The following is a 25,013-nucleotide window of genomic DNA, read 5'->3' on the forward strand; positions in this document are numbered from 1 at the left end:
TTGAAGGCAGATACGTTTAGCAAACATCTAGCAGATTTACATTACTAACTTGAAATATATTCCAATTTAAATTTGGACATTCAGTTATCTTGTAAGTTAACAGTGAATTCAGAGACAAAAACACATTAAGTGAACTTATTGATGGCTGCTGCATCGGCTGTAACCACCAGCCGGCCTGTTGCGTCTCTAAACAGCTACTATTGAGACTTTGCAGTCAGTCACTGTGAAGGAACCACATTCATACACACTCAAGACAAATAAAGCCTGTGTGTGTGAATGTGTTTTGTACAGGCATCTATGAGAAAAATCCTGTTTGTTTTCAGCCTAATACAGCCCATTCCCAGTAAGCCTTAATGTCACTTACAGTTACACAAATATTGTTACAGAAAAACTACACCATACGTTTTGTAGCTTCGCACATAATCCTCAGTGCCAGCGGGGAGGTCGTGAAGGAGGACCTTAGAGATAAAGTCGTGTTTACATTATGGTCCTCTGTCCTCTTTCTCAGGCAGGAGCCTTGTTTATCAGATGAAATGCAGAACAGTTGGGAGCATGGGGGATGTTAAAGGGCAGTTGTCCTCCCATGCCAAAAATGTAATTGACTTCTGCTTCCAGAAAATGTCCTAGTATGTGGACAAAATTTCAGGGGCGATGCAAAAGTACGGCAAAGTCGGACTTTTACTTGTTGCGCTACTGCTCATATTACTTCCACCTGTGGATCTTAAAAGCAGTCCAGAAATTCCCTCCGCGCTTCATCTCCGTTTTAAGAGTGGCGATGTTAATCAATGTGCCCAAGTAGGGGAGTCACAGACTGGGGGGGCCGAGGCAGTGTAGCTTTATTAGGTAGAGATATCGATCTTCCCAGGTACACCGAACCATGATGGAGACGCAGACTTTGGTAGAGTCTCTTTATTCTCTGGGGGGAAAAGCAAGGGGGAGTGCAGGGGGGAGCAGAGGCGCAAAAGATTATCAGCCTTGTCAGTGCCCATTTTGGGAATCTATTAATATCACATATTTAAGAAGTCAACACTTGTAAAGTAAAAGCTATATTTATGAAATGATTAACAGTAATGAATGGTGGTGTTTGAATTTTAAATCTTTCGAAGTGCATCCAATCTTTCTCGCTGTAGTTCCTCTTCATTTTTCCTTCTTTCTTTTTCTCTTTTCTCCTTGTCTAAAGCATCTCCCTATAATATGGAACACAGTGCTGGTAGGGATATAAATCTGCTTTGGACATCAGACACCAAGAGTGATTTAAAGCCCAATTATTTAGCCCCAGAAGAAGAGAGTCAGATAACAGAAGCCCTTACTCCTTAGATGGATAGGTGGTGAGGGTATGCATGTTTCTAACGTGTCTGTGAGTGCAACAGGTACCATACAAACACATGTTGAACACATCTGCTCTTGATACATGCCACACTACTTGATGAATGATGGCGATTTACTTTGCCCAGTGGCGTTTTTTGGTTTCTCTTTTCAACTTTGAGCTGTAACGGTACAGTAAGACCTGCTTTTCCTAAAAGAGGGCCGATAAGAGGATTCCTTCTGAAGTCCTGGGACAGTAGCAGCCTATAGGCTTTGATCAGTTTGATGTGTTACGCTGCATTCAATTTATCCTTTGATTTCAATTTTATGAACCTGAAATTGGCTTTAGGCTATGAAAGCAGTCTGTAAAGCACATTTAATTTGACGATATTTGCCATCTCAGAACAACGTGAATTTGGGTTTTAGCCATTCTGGCAGCGCAGCTCTAGGGATGGCAGTGTTGGTCGGCAGGTCCACCGATTTTTCTTTTAGCGCCACCATCAGGTCAAAATCAAAATTAGTTCAATACTTTGGTTTACAGTATAATTAATAATAAATAATAATTCATTACATTTATATAGCGCTTTATCATAGACACTCAAAGCGCTTCGGGGGGAGGACTACTCTAACACCACCAATGTGTAGCACCTACCATGGTGGGCTGTAGCCTCATGAGAAGTCCATATATCTATGATTGTTTTTTTTCTTCTTCTTGATTAAAAGTACAGTTCTTTGCTTCATGACGGATCGCAGAAGCTGTATTCTGATGTAAAATTGAAAATTAAATAGCGGTTTAACGGCTCAATTATTTTGAGGCATGCTGCTCTCCTGCCATTTACAGCCTGCTGTGTGTCCACACGCTGTCTGCAGAGGGCCAACTCAATGAAGTGGCAATGACACCGAACATTACGCAGCAATGACAGCCAGAGAATGGATGGAAAATTCATCCTTTAAAATGATTTCTAAAACGAACCACTGACCGCAAATACAAATATGAGCTTTGTTGGGTGTTTGGGAGTGAGAGAGTGTGATTTATGCACAGAGTAATTTAATATGAATTAAGAGTCTTGCAAAGATGACAGTTTTTGGCAGGTTGCATGTGAGTGAGGTAACTGAGGTTCAGCTTTAGAAGTGCATTTCTTAGGAACCTAATACTCTCTCCTGTCTGTTCAACCTGGGAGAACAGGAGGGGAAAAGAGAAATCTTCATCTGCTTGATTTATCAAAATCTCCAAGTGTGAATGTTGGACACACTCTGATGTTTTCAACGCCAAACCCCTGTCAAGCGGCTTTTACTTTTTTTGTTCTTGTTGTACATAAGTTCATGGACATAATCTCTTGTCTTTAAGATGGATGAACGCCGCTTGTAATAGAGGTCAATGACTATCTACATTTGCCAGGTAAATGTGTGGCTGTGATAAATGATTCTGTGCTTTTGGTCACAGTATATGAATCTGCTCATTTGCAGAAATGATGAAGTCATCCCGTGCCCTGCACAGAGTATAACTCTCACTGGTCCTGGCGAAGGAGAAGAGTTTGTCCTAATAAATGTGTCGGAAAGGGTTTCCAAAGCATTTCCTAAATCATCAGTGGTTTTTCAATGGTGTTCTCGCCCACAGGGAGCGCCACGGACCCTCATTTATCTCCCTCACAAGCAGGAGGAACATGTCCACTGGTGTTGGGTTGCAGGCCTCACACACGCACACACACGCACACACACACACACACACACACACACACACACACACACACACACACACACACACACACACACAGACACACACACACTATACTGTTGTGAGATGTGAAGTCGGGCTCGTACCTCTGTGTTCTTGGAACAAGCTCCTTCCAGCACAGTTTGTGGTGCTGGATCTGGATCATTTGTAACAAGTGTTTGCAGTGTGACAGTGTGCAGGAGTGGGCTCTCCTAAAACTCCACAACTTTACTGTGCGGTGACGAGCTTTCCAGACACAAGCACAATGCTACTTTTTTTTTTTTTTTTAGCATGACAGAACAATTGCACAATTATGTGGTGCCTGTGTGTGTCTTTGTGAGTCCAAGTTGAGACTTTTTCCTGTGCTATCCAGGAGTATTTGGCATCAGGGTACTTTGTCCTTGTTTGGAAGCATAAAGCAAGCGTGATACATTTTGAAATTCTGCATTGTTTTACTTGCATTTGAACATGATTTAGACCCTCGTGCTTTTACTTACATTGTTTGTATTATTCCCCACTTATTCTGTACATGAATGACATTGGTGGACATAGACTATGGAAACAGTACACACCATCGGCTTGCAGCTGCATTTCGTGTTCAGTTTAAATGCATCCTTACCTCCTTCCAAACGTTCACATTGCTGCTGAACTTCTTGTTGCGTAACATCATTGTAAGAAAGACAAATGAAGTGAAACTTGACCCGCAGTTCTAGAAATTGTGATATGTGTACTTTCGAATCCACGGGTTTTTAGTGTTGTCCTTATGTCTGCCTGTTTTAGTCTTATTCATAGTTTTATCCAGTATGCTGTGCCATGTATGCTCGGTTTGCCACTGTGACTCTCATACTTTACTATCTAAGCTTATCCTAAATTACCTTTAGGACAAAGGACCATCTAAATATTGTCTGCATTGAAACTGTACCGAGTGGATTTATGCTGTTATGACAAAGCCACATATTGGGAGCATATAAGGGCTCAGCATGTTTAAGACATATCATCATCGCACATTTATTTCGCTCTCTTTTCCCACATGGTGTCTGATGTTTCTCTGTGGTCTCATCTCACCTCAGGAACCTTTACCATTAATACCTCAGGCTGATCATGTTACGACACTTTTATAGACCAGGTTCTGAACTTTTCTCTCTCCTCTCCTCGCTTCCTCTCTTCGGACCCAGCATTTACGTTCATTTCCCTCCAATTCTTCTCCTCTCGCTTCACTGTTTTCTTTGCTGCGCTATACGATCCTGGAGGATAATAGTCCTTGGTGTGTGTGTGTGTGTGTGTGTGTGTGTGTGTGTGTGTGTGTGCGTGTGCGCGTGCGCGTGTGTGTGTGGTTTGTGTAAAAGTGTGTGTACGTAGGTAGACTAGGATACTCCTGTGACTCACTGTAAATCTCTTCTGGGCTCCAACTCACTCAGGTTTATTAACCACTGCCAGTGCTGCTAACCTCACTCTGTAGTCTTTTACACAATGTCATACTGCAATTAGAAAAAAATGTCCTTATCTGAAAGTTCACTTAGGAAAGGACAGTCAGCAGTATTTGAACCTAAGGAATGTGTTTACAGTGGAATGTTGGTTACGGGCACCAAAAAACACAATCATTTCTCAACTATTGGACTGTACTCAAATGGTTGGAATTTTCTTTACAGCTGATAAGAGCTTATTCATACTTAAAACCAAACTGTAGATTTTTAGGAAAGAGAGAAAAGCATTGCTATGAATTTGTAAAAACTACTGAAAAACTGGTTAACTGGAAAACTGGCCGGCTGCAGGGTGTCTGGTCAGAACTTTAACCAGACATGTCTGACTTTGAGATCCAGGGAGATTTATTGACATGTCAGATGAATAAATGCATGGGGTTCTGTTTATTATTTCAAATGGACACATCAGTATTTCCTCTTGCTTCCTGCATCCCTCCCTGATCACGATACCCTACCAAACATCTCAACAACATGCTCACACAGTATGAGGTATACTGTATTGATCGATTGCGATCGACAGAGAGGCTGTCCTCAGCAGACACTTCCCACTGTTGTGTGCATCAGAGGTCAGCGTGCGCTCCACATCCACCAGTGCACATGCGTCATGACACCATTGTGTTGTTTTCCAAAGGAAAGATCTGAGGAAGAGGGCCGGGCTGGGCTCTGAGACGGCCATTACAGGCGTCAGTGCGGAAACACTGAGAGTACAGTTCACATGTAATAATAATTGCACACACACAGACACACAGACGTACACGCTCACTCACACATGCACTCACTAGTTTTGTCTTTATTTTTCTGTCTGTCTCTTGCTTTTGGCTGTTCAGTTTATAGCAAAATAAACCGATTTAATCACAGTGGACAGACTTAAGTACAGTAAAACCATGACCACACACACACACACACACACACACACACTTCTTTCATTTACAGTAATAATAAATAAGTGTCTTTGTTGTCACTCGCATAGATCCATTTGTTTTCACTATATTTAATATAATTACACATTTGATCTTATTTTCTTCAATGATAAGATAATCTTTACTGATTCATTGTATTAATTAAACAAACCAACTCTTACTTCAAGTCACCCGGGAAAAACAATGCAGTCTTTTTCACATCACTGGCTCTATACAAACTTGTCCTATTATACAGTATGTAACTCTGACTTGTTTTATGAAAAGGTCAGTGAAGTGAGTCGGTGTTCCTGCCTTTCTGTTGTGTCAGCTACATTGGCTCGCACTCTTTTAAAACCATTTTTCACGGCCTGATTCCGAACAATGCACGTACAGTACATGGTTATCGCAGTTCCGTAATGTCTATCTTAAAAGAGGTTGACATATTGGCTCGGGTTTTCGTTGGTTGTGAAATGATGACTTTGCTGAATGCTTTGAGGGGGATAAATGCAGCGTGTAGCCGTTTCCCTCATGTTTTTTAACAAGATGGATTAGTCAGTAACAGAGAAAAGGGCACACACAGGAAGGCTGTGAGCCAGATCTAATGTTTTCCCGCATGCTGCTGCCCATGCAAGAGACATACCAGTGAAATCAGTTAAAGGACAGTTCCGGCACAAAATGAACCTAGGGGTTAATACCACATGGGTACAGAGTCGACCGTTCTCTGGGATATGTTTTCATGCTAATCGAATGTGACCAGTTTTAGCACTAACCGCTAATTAGCTAATAACGCTAGTCGTCGGGGCCACGTGAAAGTAAAAAGAAATTGCAATTTCTATACCACTAACAAGGCTCAAAATAGCCCCACACTTCCATGGTAGCATAATGAGGGTCCCTACATGTAAACCGAAGCATTGAGAACTTTGTAAGTGTACAGACAGTTTATTAAAAAGATAGTTTAGAAAGATACAGGTGGGCGTCATCTTGGGAAAACAGTCATGACCATCGAACGACGAACGCTGTGCAACCAGTAACATAGCTCAAGCACGCCGTTCGTCGTTCGACTGGTCATGACTGTTTTCCCAAGATGGCGCCTGCCTGTATACGTGAAGGTACAGTCTCTCTAAACTATCTTTTTAAAACACTGTCTGTACACTGTGTGTACGCATAAAAACACACAACCTCCACCAGGTTTTCCGCATTGGCCAAATAATGTGATGTCACAGGAAAGGAGAGGAAGAGCAAGACAAACAAACAGGGTGGTTCTCCCTGTGTGCCAGGGGCCACAGTGAAAACAACCAGGCAGCTTCTGTCCCAGAACACACACTGGCGACTCTTGTGTTATACATAGAAACAATGTCACTGTGAATTGGAAATTGCTCCAAGAGTACTTTTTAAGGCCCGTTATTTCTAATGTAGCCGGATTTACCCCCGCCGTGGTTCACTTTATTCTGTGTGCTGAGTTTAAGGGTGTGGACTCTCAGCTGCTGGTGTGAACTTTGTGGTGTCGTTAAGCCAATCCTAATCCTTGTTTGCTCCAGAACATCTTTTATGTGTCACGTGCAGGTACATACAGCCTAGACTATAATGCCTAAACACCACGGCAGGAATTTTTTGTTGTTGAGATTTACACTTTTGTTGCTTTTTTTCCCCCCAGCAGCTCTTCATTTACTTCCGACTGCTTTCAACACACTCTCTCACGCAACAGAGAGGATTTCAAAGCGTCACTAGATGAGATCTGTTTTACATGTAATAAATGCCCTCTTTTAAATGTCTTTTGAATAAATGGCTGAACCGGCTCTGTGTGTCGGCCCTGGTGTAACTACCTCTGGCTGCGTCACGCAAAGGCCTGGGAATGATGAATGAAGGTTCAGATGACAGCTTGCCCTGGTTTACAGGCCTATCTCCTCTCTCCCTCTCTCTCTCGCTCTGCCCCGTAGCTCCTGTATTTTAATGCTCCCCAGATGGGATTGACGTTGCCATGACAGGCGGTGACGCAGGCGCAGTGTCGAGTATCACGGTCACTGACAGGTTACCATCAATCACACTTCTTACAAGCCAGCCACTTAAATAACAAACGCTGTAACACACCTCTCTTTTTACACTTTTTTGGGGGGGGCTTTTATGATGCCCAGGAATGTTGGCTCTGGTTTGGACAGAAAGTAATCAGGTGTGATGTGGTTGTGTGTGTGTGTGTGTGTGTGTGTGTGTGTGTGTGTGTGTGTGTGTGTGTGTGTGTGTGTGTGTGTGTGTGTGTGTGTGTGTGTGTGTGTGTGTGTGTGTGTGTGTGTGTGTGTGTCCTGGTGGCAGATGTGAATGAAGCCTCCTTGTACAGATGTTAAAGTATGGATGCATTTTTTTTAAGATTATTTTTTGGGGCTTTTCCGTTTATTTAAAAGTGACAGTGGATAGACAGGAAAAATGGAAGAGATGGGGGATGACACGCAGCAAAGGGCCACAGGTTGGACTTGAACCCAGGCTGCTGCAGAGGACTCAACCTACATGGGGCGCGCACGCTCTTACTGGGTGAGCTAGAGGTCGCCCCAGTATGGATGTATTTAACCATGTACAGTCCCAAACAAGTGGCATATGTTTCAACGTGCCTGTTATCTTTTATAATGGATATCTTCTTCACATTCACCCTATATGAACATTCTTTTAATCCGTCTCATTTACAGTACTATTGGGCTTGGTGATCATTCAATATTACCATCTCTTGACTTTCAGTCTAACTCGTATGTGATAATATGATCATGTTGTGTTTTTGTTTTACAAAACTGTTGCAAATTGTAACTGAAAACTAACAAAATTAGTTGTTCAAGTTTTACTTTTGCACACGTAAAGACAGATTTTTTTTTTTCTCTCATAACAATGGAACACAGTTCAATGCATTTAACATCAATTACATTATTTTTTGGGGGGATTTTGCATACATTTTTCCTAATGGGACATGTTTCAAATGTCAGGGTGGCAGTATCTCAGTCAGTAGGGAGTTGGGTTGGGAACCGGAGGGTTGTTGGTTCAAGTCCCCATACGGACCAAAGTGTGGTGGTGGACTGGTAGCTGGAGAGGTGCCAGTTCACCTCCTGGGCACTGCCAAGGTGCTCTTGAGCAAGGCACCGAACCCCCAACTGCTCGGGGCACCTTTCCATGGGCAGCTCCCTCACTCTGACATCTCTCCATTTAGTGCATGTGTGTAATTCAGGCCTGTGTGTAATAACAACAGAGGGAAAACATTGTAATTTCCCCTTTGCTGGATTAATAAAGTATATATTATTATTATTATTATTATTATGTTTGTTTTTCCCGTTTGAAACCCAAAGGAAGATTTTTTTTGTTGGAAAAATTACTTAAACAGATAATCAGTTATCGAAACTGTCGCTGATGAATTCTTCATCATTCGTCGACTAATCAGGGAATGGACTGTTTCAGCTCTGCTGTATATTTCCGCAGTCTACAGTGAAATATCCAGATTTCCCAGCTCTTGCAATCTCACCAAAGCCCAGTAGAGGGACCCTGTCACCCTGTGAGTGAGTTATTAGATGTATTTCACTTCTCCAGACAGTACCTACTACACACATCAGCCATCACTCACCAACACGTTTATCTGGTGTAGCGTTAAACAACACCATCCCACTCAACAGGATTATTTAAAAAAAAATCCCATGTTCTTTTTATTTTCATCACTTGTGAATGAAACTGAGAAAGGGAGTTAGGGTAGGACAGGATAGGTGGGTGGGTGGGTGCGACTGGCTGGCATGTGAAAGACACAAAGACAATGGAGTTGTATATGAAGACCAGCCGTCCAAACAGCCCCGGTGCCTCTGTGGGAGCTTCCTGTCCGGACCATGTGCACGCTTAGCCTGAACGCTGACCTTTGACCCCTTGAAAACACACAATGACTCGGTTGACATATTAAGTGCACATATTGTAAAATGTATGCTTAAAGACTGTGCACTATGGACGTTTTGAGGTTTCACATTCGCTCTGTCAACATTCCCTGCATTAAAAAAAATAGCAACACCGGCTTTTCAATATTAATGTAACATATACAATACATAGTATTTGAGATCCAGGGAGATACTATATTGTATATAGTATGAATACCATGTCTTGAAACAAATCCATATGAAAACCATTTCATCCCAACACTTGTGTGATTAGTTGCTGTGGGTTTATCCAGGCAGGAAAAGTGGGAAAAACAATGCACATACACCAACAATATCACAAAAGAATTGTGTCAAAATTGAATCAACACCTCTCTGACACGGTCGTACAAAACGGACAAAATTAGTCTCAATATACTTTAGATAGAATGTGTTTTAAATAATTTTTTTAGTCTAGTATCAATCCCAATTTGTTGTTACCTAGGCAACAGCTGCTTCATGCTGCTGTGTATATTTTTCTTAGTTCATATAAACCTGGGGGAGATCATTGTGATGTACTATTGGGAATCTTGCGCGTGCAGAAATATAAGATTGTGAAGTGTGTGTCTGTGTGTGTGTGGGTGTGTGTGTGTGTGTGTGTGTGTGTGTGTGTGCGTGCGTGCGTGCGTAAAGTAAAAGGTAAATAGTCCAGTGTCATCAGTTAGTCACTCCCCTGAGAAAGACGTGAAAACTGGGAGTGAAATAGCAGCGAGGAAGAAGACGTGGGCGATATTTTGATCTGTGATCTAATTTTAGCTCGGCATCGGCTTCAAATAGAAACGTCTCCATAAATATTCATGAATGGAGGTAAAAAAAACACGGTGATGCTCTGCGATGCAGAGGGAAAAGAGGAAAGGGGAGGGGGGTGGCTCTGCATTCTACCTGAAACTCTATTTTTAGCTGCGTCGCTGCCTCTCTCGGGCTATTCCCCATGCACAAGGAGGCTAAATTTAGCTGCATAGAGGCAGAAGCGTCGTGCAGATACAAAAATAGAAACAAGTTTATGGTCAGAGCACACAGGAGCAGCCAGGGTTACAGCATCATTAGCGAGGAAAGAACAAGATAGATGGAGACAACAGGACAGAGAGTGAGGAGTGAGTGTAGCTCCAAGCTACATGTGAGCTTGTAGTAAATGGGCAGGGATGATGTGTGTGCTTACACATCAAAACTATACACATAGGTGTGTAAGGTGGCACGTTGCACCGCTGTAGCAAATTAAAAGGCATCATTTACACATGTAAAACCTGCTTTATTCCTAATTTTTCTGTAAAGATATTTAATGCTCACATCTATGACACACAGTCAAATACACATTTGTACATGCATGTATTCTAGCTCGAGCCCCACTGGCCCAGTCACTCAGTGCACAGTTAAGACCAAAAAGCCCTCGTGTGTGTGCCTCAGAACGGGCTGTGCTCTCTTCCTCTGAAATTTTATTTACTTTTCCTCTCTCTTTACCCTATTTTACTCCTCACCATGCTGTCTTCCCTCCTTCCCTCCCTCCCTCTCTCCGACTCCTCTCCTTGGCTATGTATAGTGTAGTCAGTGTGTCTGAATCTTTCACGTGAAGGGAGTGATGGGGGCTTCTGTTCAGTGTTATGTAATAGCCAGTAACACACCAACGTCTTGTCCTCGTGCAGCATCCTAGGAGGGTAGCGGGGGTAGTCATTGGAGGAAGGAGTGGAAAGGGGAATGAATGGGATCTATGCATGCTGCAGTTGGTGCATAGCTATATATTATACTATAGAAACCTGCAGCCTGTATTTTTCGCTGGATTAAAATGTTAGTATTAATTCTATTAAAGCTGTAATTAACGATAACTGAAATATCTGAACAACTATTGGATGGATCGGCACTACATTTAAATAAATTTTTACCAAACCAACCATCAGTTGCACTTTGTGTTCAGTGCTAACATGCTAAACTAAGATGGTGCACATGGAACCTCCTTATATATACTGTATGTTACATATATACATAAACGTATATTCTGTTGTATAGTATTAATCAAATGAAATCATTGGTAGCTTATAGTGTGCAGACAGTTTAAACAGCGTTATTCAGGACTGTCTAGGAATTTGTGATGTACTCGGGATGATGAGGTTTTAGCGTCGTGTTTCATTATTTCCCACACTTATCATCAACAGACATCTCAGGCTAACGCTCCCGCAGCCATAACCTCAGTTTTGTCTTTGCCTTGGATTTTTTATTTATTTTTTAATATCGTTTCCACTGCTGTATTTATTTGAAAAAGATTGAATGTGTGTCTCAGCGTCTCGCGAGTCCAAAATCCTCCACGTTCTGCTAATGGTTGTTTTGCTAAAGCGTGGCTTTCTACTCTGGAGTTCCTCAGACTGTTTAGAAAAGGAGACGTGTTGCCAAACGGCGCTGCAGGTTGACGGAGTCTCTCTGGGTTTGCATGTCAGCAGAGTGGAACTGTGGGAAAATAGAGATGTGCGTGAAGGCAGAAAAAAGTGCCCAGGCTGTGAAGAGAGGCCTCGCCCGTGCCTTTATTTGGTGTTTTTCCTCTGTAGTCGGATCAGGTTTGATCAGGAGGAACTCCTCCTCACCTGAACGCCAGGCTATTTTTAGACTCACCCTCACATGACCCCATGTCAATACTCTGATGCTAATTCTATACCTGCTGTTCACACACAGTCCCTTTTTACCACATGCAGACCTCCTCTGGATGTTCACACACACACACACACACACACACACACACACACACACACACACACACACACATACACGTGTACCCCTTCTGCATGACATAGCCAAAGGCTTCACACTAATAAATCTAATAAAGTACACACCATGTTGTCCATGTTGGTTTTTTTAGGCAAACTTTTCATTTCACGGACATTCAGACAGGCTGCATGGAAGTGGTGCGATCTCTGTTTTTCCTGATTTGCAGATTTGGTGTACATATTTTTTGCTGTCATCTTTGTATCTCATCAGCTTGATGTGAGTGTCTCTGTGGGTCACTTATAATGGCTATCCTGGCTACGGTAGTGGGATCTTGGATATGCAGCCATCAGTATGAGAAGCCAATCGGTCTGTGGCTCTCAACACCCCCTCGTTGTGGTTCCTGTCTAATTTTGTTATCACAGACAGAGCTGATTTTTTGTCTACTTTGTGTGACTAAAACTGGGATCACTGCACTCCCACATATTTCACATTGTCATTTCCTTTGTGCCAACCTCCTAAATTTGTCATTTTTAGCTCTTATTTTTTTTTCTCTTTGCTGGTTCATAATGGTCGCATTTCCTCCTAAATTACACTTTTTCCTGTGTGAGATAAAAACAGCTGAATGCTGTTGCCCAGTGATGAAAGCTTGTGATATTTTTAGATATGGAGAATTGTATTGTATATTTAATTTCTCCCTTTCATTGTTGCTGGAGCAACACCAGTCATCTTAACTGGAGTAGATACTGGGATTTCGACAGTCTATGGCCATAAGCGTGACATTTACATCCCCAAATGAAATCCGTAGTGTATGGATCAGTCCATTGATCCATGCGTTTGTCTCACTATCACACCCATGTTGCCTGCTGCACTCACTGACACTGATTTCTTTCAATAGGACACCACAGTGGCAGCTGGAATTGTAACGACCAGTCAGTCGGTATATTTCTATTTCGTTCCCTGATACAAACTGCTTTTGTTGCATGTGCGTCCAGAAACAGATTCATACAGGACAACAGCAGACATTCTGTGTGATATACACTGGTGGAAGTACATTTACTCAAGTACAAATTTGAGGTGCTTGAGTCTTTTCTTGTCATGCCACTTTCTACTTCTACTCCGCAACATTTCAGAGAGAAATATTGTACTTTTAAGATTATTTTTTTAGGCATTTTCAGGCCTTTATTTCCACAGGACAGATGAAGACATGAAACGGAGCGAGAGAGGGGGGAACATGCAGCAAAGTGCCGCAGGTCGGAGTCGAACCCGTGGCCCCTGCGTCGAGGAGTAAACCTCTATATATGTGCGCCTGCTCTACCAACTGAGCTAACTTGGCCACAGAAATATTGTACTTTTTACTACATTGCACTACATTAATCTGACAGCTTTAATTACTAGTTATGTTACAAATTAAGATTTTTTTAAGACTCACTAAACACATAGTTTATTAAATACGATGTGTTATTATAAACGAAGCTACCCAACTATATACAGGCCTACAAGTCCAGCTGAAATCATTAGACCATTAAACACTTAGTGGATTGACAGAACTGTTTGGATTGTTTCCAGTTTCTAAAATGTGAGGAGTAGTTTTACTTTTAATACTTTTAAGTACATTTTCCTGATGATGCTTTCACACTTTTACTTAAGTACCATTTTCAACGCAGGACCTTTACTTGTAACAGAGTATTTTTACATTGTGTTATTAGTACTTTTACTTAAGTAAAGGATCTGGGAAATCGGAACATTCGCCCAAAGCCTCAGCTTGGATGACCGACCTGATGCTATTTCTAAAGTAAATATTCCACAAATTCCATAAGGGATGGGATGCTTTGGTGTTTTATTTTGAAAGGCTCAAGACTCTTCCTGAAAGTTAAGAAGGAACTGCATCCTCCATAACTAACTCTGCTCCACAGTTTGAGCTCTCAGCATACTGGAGAATAATGATAAGAGCTGATGGCAAATTAGCCTATATACTTGTGCATCCACAGACATCCTTTATTCGTACCTCTAAATATGTATTATTATTTAGATTTTTTATATATATATATTTTTTTATATTGTTACTTTATTTCAATATATATTTTTATTTTACGTGTATTTATTTACTTTATCGCCTACTTAATACAATACCCTGTATATATGTTGGAAATAAGTACTTTTCTTTTTTCTTTTCTTTTTTCTGTATAACTATTATTTGCATAGGCAGTATGTGGGGGGTGGGGGGAGCAAAAAACAAAATGTTTATTGCCAAATGTCTGTTCTTTTTTTGCAAATAAAAAGATGTATAAAAAAAAAAGGAAAAAAAAGAATCTGAATACTTCTTCCACCACTGGTTATGATATGTTCAAACTATTGGTAGTCCCAGAGTGTCCTATATGGTTTTCATAATGCTAATGTCCGGGGCGGCTGCGCGGATGCTTCTTTTGTTTCCTTTCCATGCTTTGGAATAAATCTGCATGTTTGTGTTTTAATCCATAAAATGTGTTTTGAGTCATGTAACCTTGATACATCCCCCCTCCCTCTCTCTCTCTCTCTCTGGTTGTTGTAGTTTTGATGTGGAGAATGGATTGGCAGTGGGGCGCAGCCCCCTGGACCCCCAGGCCAGCCCTGGCTCTGGCTCTGGTCTGGTCCTGCAGGCCAACTTTCCTCACAGCCAGCGGCGGGAATCCTTCCTCTACCGCTCCGACTCCGACTTTGACCTTTCACCCAAAGGTCCTTCCAGGAACTCCTCCACCGCCAGTGACCTGTAAGTTCATTTCAGCTGTTTCACACGTCGACACTGACGACATGGCGCCTTTGTGTGTACACGATATGCAATGTTTTTTTTATATATATTTGTTGTGTGTTTAGGAGGATGGGTTGTAAGCAAAATGTGTTTTTTCTTGATTTATTCGCTAAGAACAGTGCATTGTCCCTCAATAGTTCCTGCTCCTGCTACTTTAATGTGTGTTGTGCGTTTATTTTGACATGCAGTTATGTGTGTATATTTGAGAACACAAATATATTCAAGGTTAGACTCTGCCGCTTTAACAATTCCCACTAAAATTCTGTTGCATTGCCTGAAAAAACCTCTGTGATGCTCTGATAAAATATAAAATGGATATCTCACGATGCAAAATGTCTTTCAGCCTCACTCTCAATAGCCACCGTGTTCTGTGTGCTGGGTTTTAAGTCCCATACAACATGAATGAGTATACTGTAGATATATGTAGTTTTTACTCTGATTATATAAAGTATATGAACAAGTGTAGCATGAGACATCTCCTTAGAAAGATGTTGGTCCTAATGCTGGGATGCGGCAGTTTTTAGTCTGTTAAATGGTCTTTACCAAAAAAAAGACGTCTGTAAATGTTTTTCTCTTCTTGTGTGTCTTCCCTGTGCTGAGAGCTTTCCACATTGGAAGATCCAGATGTTGCATTGGTTTAAGGGTTGGCTCCCTTACAAGCTGCAGCTAACAGTTGCGGTCTCAACTTCATTTGCAAATTTGAAACTAGGCTTTTTGGCATTTTCTTTGGATTCCTAGAGAGCGCTCTGAAGCCGAAGGGCCCTATTGTTGAGGTTGAGTGCTTTCTCTTTTATGGCTTTGTAATTTGATGTATCAAAGCTATATTCTGCACGTTTGACTGATAAGAGGTGTCTACCTTAGGTGACTTTCGATTTCTTGCCCCAGTCTTTCAGTTTTTATTAGGGCAGTATTAAAAACATGCTCTGCATTGCGTGTGTCTTAAAAGAAAACTACATATCTACAGATCTAGAGCCCAACATTGGTACAACCAGCTGTTTTTTGTTTTTGTTTGCATGCCAAATCTGCATTACTGGGATTGCAAGAAATTTGGAAGAAAGGGTCAAATTTCTTGTCTGTTGTTTCTTTTTCCGTTGTTTGTGTTATTGTGTACAATATGTCCCGAAAAAAACAGTCCCCCACACAGTTCATAATGTCTAAACACCTTTAAGTCTGTATAGCAAGCAGTCGCAGGTCTCCTCATCAACTCTCGCCTATCTGTTTTTGAAGGGAAGAAAGCTTGAAGCACTGGGAAGTCAACTGGTTGTCAACTCGGTGAGAAGAACATGATCAAATCAAAATAAAAACAAGCTGAAAACACTGGCTCTGTCCCCTTCAAGCCCTCTACTGCATTCCCTCTAGATGGCTTCACAGCCATTTCCCACCTCCCTCCTTACAAACGTGACTAAATATTAAACACTTCACCTGTGACCCCCGTTAGACCCCTCCCACCCCCGCCCCCTCAAAAACACCCAGTTCTCTTTTCTTTTGTTTTTGCATGTGACGCTTAATCAGAGACAACCAGGTCTGTTTTGTTTTTTTTACCAGTTCATACTTATATCACCCATCCTTCCACCTACCCCGACCTGTTTCCTTACCATACGCAGTGCATGACTTATTTTTTTTTGACATAGCTACATTTTAAAAGAATGATGACAAAGGGAGTGACGAATGAGGATCTCTGAGTAAGTAGACTTGATAACTCATTCTCTGGCCGCCTGGTTGCACAGACAGCGTTTTTTTTGTTTTTGTTTTTTTCTTCATAAACTAGAAGTGATACCAGGTGCGGTTTAGTTTCTGTTTATTTCAGCTTAACAAAGTTCCTAAGCCTTTTTTGTCTAACACAGATGAGTTAATAAATGTAGGAGCTTATAGGTTGGGGCCTCTAGTCAGTGTTTCATGCCTTTCCCTCCTGTGTATTCTGTTCTGTATTGCAGACATACAGAAGACATGATTGTCACACCATTTGCACAGGTGAGTCCTCTGAAACCTTTCCATCCAACCCTTTTGGAAGCATTTCTTTCCTTTTTTTTGTGCTATTTGAAAATTTGCCAAAGCAAACCATGTTCACTAGTCAGCTAAAGACAGCAGATGGTACGAGACTGAGCTTTACTGCCTCATCGGAACAGTCCCTCGGCATTATGTTGGCCCCGCGACAGGATCAGGCGTCCCGCTGCCGTTGCCTGGCTCTTGCCTGGCTCGTGCGTGGGATGTGCGTCACACTTGTTCTCACTTTACACCCTGAAAAGAAGCGGTGAATCCAATACTGCTGGATCATGCTGTTTAAATTTGCATGCTGGCTGATAAGGGCTGCTACATGGGTCAGGCCTGGACACCGGATACTCTGTGGGCTTCCTCTGCATGCTGAGTCAGTGTTTGGCTACAGATGGAGTGACAGACATGACATAGAGGGGTGTCAGTGATGTCATCCAAACATCAGAAAGGCAGAAGGGAATGCCTCTGCGTAGAACTTCAGCTTGGTCTTACATCTTAGATCTGGTTTTAAAAGCTCCTCATAGATTCACATTAAGAAGCATCTAGAACTAGTTCAAGATGAATGAATCAGAGGTTATTTTTTGGGGGCTTTTTTTAGGCCTTTATTTGTATCGGACAATTTAGACTTGAAAGGGGAGAGAGAAGGGGAAAAACATGCAGCAAAGGGCCGCAGGTCGGAGTCAAACCCCGGGCCCGCTGCGTCGAGGAGTAAACCTCTATATGTGGGCGCCCGCTCTACCAGGTGAGCTAACCAGGCACACCGCACGTGCAAGTTTTTAAGGCTGTAAATGAAATGACATCTTTGGTTTCATTACATCACAGACGTTATGTACGTCACATGATAATGATCTTGTACATTTAGTCTCTTGCTCCTATCTTATAGGTTCTCGCCAGCCTGAGGACAGTCCGAAGTAACTTTGCCGTCATAACCGGCCAGCAAGATCGCACAGCCAGCAAGTAGGTTTTTTTTTTGAGAAAATGTATGAAAATTAATCTTCTAGCAATATCAGCGTCACACCTAACAAAAATAATCATGCTGTAGTTACAGTATTACTTTTGCTTGCTGACTTTGGATGGTCTCTGTCTACAGGACGCGATCCTCAGGCAACAACCCTCCATCCATGTGCAAGACCAGCCTCGCAGGTCGGTGCTGGAGTTAGAATGATCTATTTTCTTATCAATACCCCATTATCAACAGTGACCCCGGTCACAGAGACAGAGACACGGCAAGGACATTATCGTGATTAAATGATAGTAGTATGTAATAGTGAAATCTAGGTTACACTGGTCACAGTAATAAATCAGTAAATGAATGTCATTCACAAATACATGAAATCCAGTGGGGTGTGGTGATGGTGGTGGTGGTGGCGGGGGTAATCAGAATATTTACATAAATAAAAGTATCAATACCACAATGAAAGAATAATCCCTTGAAATAAATGGCACTATCAAAAGTGTAAGTACTCAGTGCACAGAATGGCCCCCGTTAGTGTTCACAATTATCTATTATATTATTATATCATTATATCATTATTATGGATGTATTATTGTGTACTGTAGGTAGCATTTTACTGCTGTAGCTGCTCAAGTTGGAGCTAATTTAAACTATTTTACATACTGCAGAGCAGTTTAATCAATAACTCTGCCATCATATTTTATAAGATCATTATACATTTTGTATGTGAAATCTTAACATGTAAAGTAACTAGAGATGCAGTTGAATAGAAGTGTGAAGTAGCATGAAAAGAAATTCTCAAGTAAAGTACAAGTACCTCAAATTTGTACTTAGTAAATGTACTTAGTTGCATTCCACCACTGATGAAATCTAACATTTATTCGGTGTTCTCAAACAACAGTAGGTTAACAGCCTATTTTAGGTACCACTTTAACCATCTTTTTGAAATTTAAACAGTATGTGTGAATGCTCTCTGTGAAATGATAGTTGTATCCTTCCCATAATGCCTTGCTGTGTTTGTCTGCTACAGAGGAGCCTCACCAGCAGCTGGCCATAGAGACTCTAGATGAGCTGGACTGGTGTCTGGAACAACTAGAGACACTGAAAACTCGACACTCTGTCAGCGAGATGGCCTCCAACAAGGTACTTCAACACAAAAACACATTACTAACAGCCCCCAAAGTGACATACTGAACATACACACCTGTAAGAGGATAACAGGTAGAGACACACAGCAACACATTCTATAGTGCAAGGTTGCAGTGCAGTGCACTCCCTCTAATCTGTGCTGTGATTCACCGCCCTGAAGGATTTTATTAGTCATGTCCATCTTGTTGCCATTTTTAAGCTAGTCCGACTCCAACTCCATGAACACTGTACTGTAGATGGCTCTGACCTCATCAAGGTTGAACCTAGTATATTTTTAAGAATACAATTCCAATATTTTAATGTTCATCCCACTGAAAAGGTTAAACCTATCACAATCAATGCAGCATTTAACTTTAACTTTCAGCTCCTGATTGTTAAGATATCTAGAAATATCAAGCAGTTCTTATCATCCCTGTTGTTCTCTGCTTTAGATGAGACCTTAATGTCCATAATTCAGTAATCAAATTCATTCAATTGAATTGGCGTTTCCCTTTTGAGATGAAATACGTCAGCAAGTTTCATTAGAACGGATTATAAAAGCAATACATAAGACACGCTAATCATTTTCATCAGTTTTTCATTAAGTGGTGGTAATCTTCTGCAGCCCCAATTAGAGCGGGCTCCAAGTACATCACCTAGCCTGTGGATTGTGTGTGCTGTGCTGTAAGTGCAGTTAGCCTTAAACACATCGGAAAGCTCACTAATACAGAAAATCCATCACGAAAACATGAATAGAATCTCCCCGTCCGCTGACGGGGAGATTCCATGAATGAGCGGGATGGTTTCATGCACGCAAATAGAGATTAGACACACGGACGCACCCCTCCCCCCACTCATGTCCAGAAAAATCTGAATGAGGCAGTGGGAGCTGGAGAGGAAACGGCATCCCCCGCCCCCATCCATTTTTCCTCTGTGTATACCTCTTCTCCGACTGGAGCCCGGTGCTTGTGTGATTTCATGATTAGACCGCCCACACAACATGCACGTGCTCTTCCATCTCAGCTTCTGAAGTTCCTGTCCTCCTGACGGTGTATTTAAACTGGAGACGTTACGTTTAGTCGAACCTTCAACGTAAACAAAGATATTGCAGGCACCTAAAACACAGACGCTAAAGCCTAGTTCAGCCAATCTCTCTCCCTCTCTGGGAAGTATGCAAAAGTGTGGCTGGCCCACCGACCTCCAAAAGGAGACAAAAACATTCCCTTATCATGCAGCTGCCTAGAGTGCCTGAATCTATGGAGGCACAAAGTTGGACTACTCCTCTGCCTGGAAAGCGTATGTGGTTATGTCGGACATTGGCTTGAATGAGACCTGGAGTACGACATTACATTACTTACATTGCATGAGTTCATAAGCTGGAAATTCCACCACAACATGAACAGCACATTGCCCACCTTGCCTCCCGTCACTTACACTTCCTGCTGTTAACAGTCAGCACCACTAAATGGTACTAAATGAAAGCAAAGAAACTCTGACTTCCGGTCACTTATTGTCAAAAACAAAACTTCTGTTATTATCCTATAATATTTGACATCAGCTTAAAAACATGGTTAATCAATACATAAAAAGTTACCCAATTTAGAAAGATTAACTGCACTACGTTACAGTTTTTGTATTCAGCTTGGGCTTATTTTCACACATCAACATATCGTTTTCATTATGCAAAGGCAGTCTGCCTGGAGTGCATTTATTTACTGAAATATTTAGTTATCTATTTAGTGGTACATGATGTACTGTTTTTAATTTTGGCTCCATGAATGAACCCCCCCCCCCTCTCCCCTCCATCCATTCACAGCTTTTCCTTCATATCTTCTTCAAACTTGGTGCACATGGTGTGTCTCACACTGTCAGCCTCTGGCACGCTCAGCCCAGCCTACTTTGTTCATCTCCCCACCAATGAGGGCCTTTCGTCTCTCCCAACCTCTACTGCAGCAGGTGCCTGATTGGCTGCTATTCTTAGGCATTTTTGGAAGGAGGCGGGGATTAGCGTACCTCGTTCTCCCTCTGTTTACACACATACTGGAGCAGGCTGAGTGAATGAGGGAGAGTCAGGGGGAGCGAGGGAGTGTGGCTTCTCTGCCTTGCATCCTCGCATCCCACAGCCTTCCCTCAGCTAGGCTTCCACTCTCTTGTTCTTCCATGGACCTCTGCACAGTTCTTCATTTCCATCTGCTCAGCTCGTACTGATCCCAGCTTCCACAGCACTAACCGGTGGACTGTCTGCTCGCTTTGGATTTGGCGCAGGCGTGCAAGCTGTGTAGGAGCAAAAAGTATCCCTGCTGTCTGTCGAACAGGCAGTGCCAGTGTGGAGGACGACCAGAAAGCTCGACTCTCGCTCAGTTTTATTTTTGCTCCTATGCTTGACTTTGCGCTGAAATGCCAGAAGGGAAGTTTCTTTTCTGTGTCGTGGATGCTCATTCAGGTAAGGAGAGGCGAGAGATGAAGTGGGCGGGAGGGGACGAGACTGCTCCAGGCTCACATGTTGCTTGTTTTGTGTAGAAGTGAACAACTGGTGGTTGAGATGGGACAGTGGACTTTCTCTGAGACTTTTGACACCTTCATTTAAATTTCACCATTCAAGTGCATGCGCGTGTTTGGGTGCAGGGTACTAGTAAAATCAGCTGTGGATTTTTCTGTGTCCGATCAGCTTCTGCACTGTGTGACGTGGGGGGGACACACGGACGCACGTGAATGCTTCAGAGAAAGAATGGAAGTGTTGTGGGTATATTTATAGATGGTTATGGTTGTCTGCATTTTGATAAGTTACTCAGAGCGATCTCTAGTAATTCATTGTAGTAAGTTTGTTAAGCATTATTCAAAATGACATCTTTTGCCTTTGAGCACAGGGGAATCAAGTGTTGTTGGTCGCTTTGTCGCGTCTGCACTCACATTTAACTCAAGTTTGTCTAAAGCATGACACTGCATACACCAAACCTGACGGTAAAATGTCAGACACAGGGACATAAAACTAATGAAAACCTAAACGAATCGAACAAGTTTACATTACTGGTTTGTAGAAAGAAGAGCAAGATGTTGCTGGTTTGATCGGTCCTATTCTGTCTGGTTTTTGGCAAAAAAGGTGTGTGTGATCAAACTCATGGATGCTTGTGTGTGTGTTCGTCCTTAGTTCAAGAGGATGCTGAACCGAGAGCTCACCCAGCTGTCAGAAACCAGCCGTTCAGGGAACCAGGTGTCTGAGTTCATCTCCAGCACCTTCCTTGGTAAAATACCTTCACTTTTTATATTCCACAAGCTGTGTGCATAAAGATGCGCATCACAGAAATGATATGTTATAGTTAAAGTGTAGTGTTGCTGATGTGATCGCTAAGAGACTGCACTGTTAATGTGTTCCCTGTCTTCATCTGACAGAGAAACAACATGACATGGACATCATGTCTCCCCCCACCAAGGAGAAGGACAAGAAGAAGCGGCCCATGTCCCAGATCAGCGGTGTGAAGAAGGCCACCCACAGCCCCAGCCTCGCCCCCTCCACCATCCCTCGCTTTGGGGTCAACGCCAGCCAGGAAGGACTCCTAGCCAAGGTAGGAGGACTAGTTCAACACTTGTTTATCTCTATTCAAATTAGGGCTGGGCGATATATATCGATATTTTATCGATATCGTCATGTATCTTTTATGTTCTTATATGTATATAATGTCTTTTGAGCCTGCCCCGTCAAAGACAAATTTCTGTCACTTGTGACAGACGATAAAAGTCATTTTCTGAACTTACCAGACTGTTCTAGCTGTTCTATTGTTTGCCATTAGTCATTATATCCACATTATTGATGATTATTTAATATAAAATCTCATTGTGAAAATATTTTCTTGAAGCACCAATTGTCTACCTACCTACCATATCGTGGCAAGTTCGATATTGAGGTGTTTAATATCAAGAATATCGTGATATCTGATTTTCTCCATAATGCCCAGCCCTAATTCAAATCCTTCTGCAATGTTTTTATGATATTTTCCCTTGTACAGTACATTGTAATGAGAAACATTTGTCCTCATTGTCCACCGGCAGGAGTTGGAGGACATAAACAGATGGGGTATTGACATCTTCAAGGTCTCTGAGTATTCTGGGAAACGCCCACTGACGGTCACCATGTACACCGTCTTCCAGGTAACACACCCCGACATACTGAACCTCAAACACAGCATGCTCAAACACGTGGTACAGTAAATGAATGAATGAAACAATTCCCTAATAACAAAGACATCTCAATAAATGAGTTTTACCTTGACTGCCCCACGTTCTTTCTCAACATTTTTTTCCCCCATTCTGCTGCTGTAGGAACGTGACCTGCTCAAGTCCTTCAAGATTCCTGCGGACACTTTCATTACCTTCATGATGACTTTGGAGGATCATTACCATGCCGATGTGGCCTACCACAACAACATCCATGCTGCAGACGTGGTCCAGTCCACGCATGTCTTACTGTCCACACCGGCTCTGGAGGTACACACCCTAAGAAACAGCACATACAAACGTCACTATTATTAAACTAAAACAATGGGATCTGTCCATGTCCTGTCATGTTGAGCCCCCCACAAACACACACACACACACACACAAACAAACACACGCACGCACACACACGAACACACACACAAACGCATGCATGCACGCACTCAAACGCACGCATGGACACACACACACGAACACACGCACACATGCATACACACACACACACAAACACACGCATGCAAGCACACACACACGTAGGCACACACACACACACACACACACACACACACACACACACACACACACACACACATATTGACAGTGCCTGCCTTCTTGTGTTGTCCCAGGCTGTGTTTACTGATCTGGAGATCCTCGCCGCTCTGTTTGCAAGCGCCATCCACGATGTGGATCACCCTGGAGTTTCCAATCAGTTTCTCATCAACACCAGTGAGTTTGCATAGCTTCATTGGGATTATGTGAACGTGCGTGGGTGCTGAGAGTATTTAACAATGTGGATGAGGTGCCCGTATACAAGTGTCTGTGTAGCAGTGTGTTTCTGCATACATTTATTTCCCATTCGGGTGATTTCCAGTGCTTTCTGTAAACGTTCTTTTTTTTGCCTTCAGACTCAGAGCTGGCCCTGATGTACAATGACTCGTCGGTGCTGGAGAATCACCACCTGGCCGTTGGCTTCAAGCTTCTGCAGGAAGAGAACTGTGACATGTTTCAGAACCTCAGCAAAAAGCAGAGACAGTCGCTGCGCAAGATGGTCATTGATATGGTACGACACCTAGGTGGAACCCTTAAGATTGCAGACGTAGTACTGTGTATCTGTCTGAGTTGAGGAATTTGATGTTTTCTTCAAATCAATTTTTTTATTTGAATTCTTTTAACCTACAGGTGCTGGCCACAGATATGTATAAACACATGAACCTACTGGCAGACCTGAAAACCATGGTGGAGACCAAGAAAGTCACCAGTCTAGGAGTCCTACTGCTGGACAACTACTCAGACCGCATACAGGTGAGAACCATTTTGCCAGTTATTCATTGTTAGAGCCGCATTAATCAATATTTCTTTATCAACAATGAATACAATTACAAGGTGTCAATTGTAGTGACCACATGTTGCAGTTTCCCTCAGCACTGCAGAGCATTTTAACATCTTTCAGTTCATTGTATTGGTTTTTACAGCCTCCAACTTTACTGTTTTGGTTCAGCAGCAGACGGAGTTCCAACTAGCTGGTGAACATTGCTGCTGAAGAGCCAAAGGTTTCCCTCAGGAGTTGGTCGAAACCAAAAATGAACTAAAAGAAGAGCGAATATTGGACTTAACATCAATCAAAAACTGAATATTTACAAGCTGTTCTTTTGTCACCGCAGGTCCTTCAGAACATGGTGCACTGTGCCGACCTGAGCAACCCCACCAAGCCTCTGGAGCTGTACCGGCAGTGGACAGACCGCATCATGGTGGAGTTTTTCACCCAGGGGGACAGGGAGAGGGACAAAGGCATGGAGGTCAGCCCCATGTGTGACAAACACAATGCCTCAATAGAGAAGAACCAGGTACAGTATTAAGGCTGAATTACTTCATTTGTGAAAGTGTTATAGAGCCCCTATTATGCTTTTTGGGATTTGTCCCATCTTTTA

The 25,013-nt window shown here is 42.3% G+C and overlaps 1 protein-coding gene across 8 annotated transcripts in view; it reads left to right on the forward strand.

Annotated features, from left to right (window-relative positions):
• pde4ca (phosphodiesterase 4C, cAMP-specific a) overlaps nucleotides 1-25,013 on the forward strand; it is a 67,345-nt gene that overhangs the window by 38,237 nt on the left and 4,095 nt on the right. For 5 of the 8 annotated variants that reach the window (XM_039815064.1, XM_039815065.1, XM_039815070.1 and 2 more), the window contains 14 exons: nucleotides 14,562-14,759; nucleotides 16,026-16,070; nucleotides 16,733-16,769; nucleotides 17,674-17,747; nucleotides 17,881-17,933; nucleotides 18,776-18,888; nucleotides 22,022-22,115; nucleotides 22,264-22,436; nucleotides 22,921-23,019; nucleotides 23,191-23,355; nucleotides 23,712-23,811; nucleotides 23,991-24,145; nucleotides 24,265-24,387; nucleotides 24,747-24,929. In XM_039815064.1, coding sequence (XP_039670998.1) covers nucleotides 14,562-14,759; nucleotides 16,026-16,070; nucleotides 16,733-16,769; nucleotides 17,674-17,747; nucleotides 17,881-17,933; nucleotides 18,776-18,888; nucleotides 22,022-22,115; nucleotides 22,264-22,436; nucleotides 22,921-23,019; nucleotides 23,191-23,355; nucleotides 23,712-23,811; nucleotides 23,991-24,145; nucleotides 24,265-24,387; nucleotides 24,747-24,929 — 1,612 coding nt within the window. Of the gene's footprint in view, nucleotides 1-14,561; nucleotides 14,760-16,025; nucleotides 16,071-16,732; nucleotides 16,770-17,673; nucleotides 17,748-17,880; nucleotides 17,934-18,775; nucleotides 18,889-18,977; nucleotides 21,317-22,021; nucleotides 22,116-22,263; nucleotides 22,437-22,920; nucleotides 23,020-23,190; nucleotides 23,356-23,711; nucleotides 23,812-23,990; nucleotides 24,146-24,264; nucleotides 24,388-24,746; nucleotides 24,930-25,013 lie in introns of those variants that run through there. The other 3 variants (XM_039815066.1, XM_039815067.1, XM_039815072.1) reach the window with 2 other exon arrangements.

The sequence above is a fragment of the Perca fluviatilis genome, chromosome 11 (genome assembly GCF_010015445.1).
Source record: "Perca fluviatilis chromosome 11, GENO_Pfluv_1.0, whole genome shotgun sequence".
NCBI lineage: Eukaryota > Metazoa > Chordata > Actinopteri > Perciformes > Percidae > Perca > Perca fluviatilis.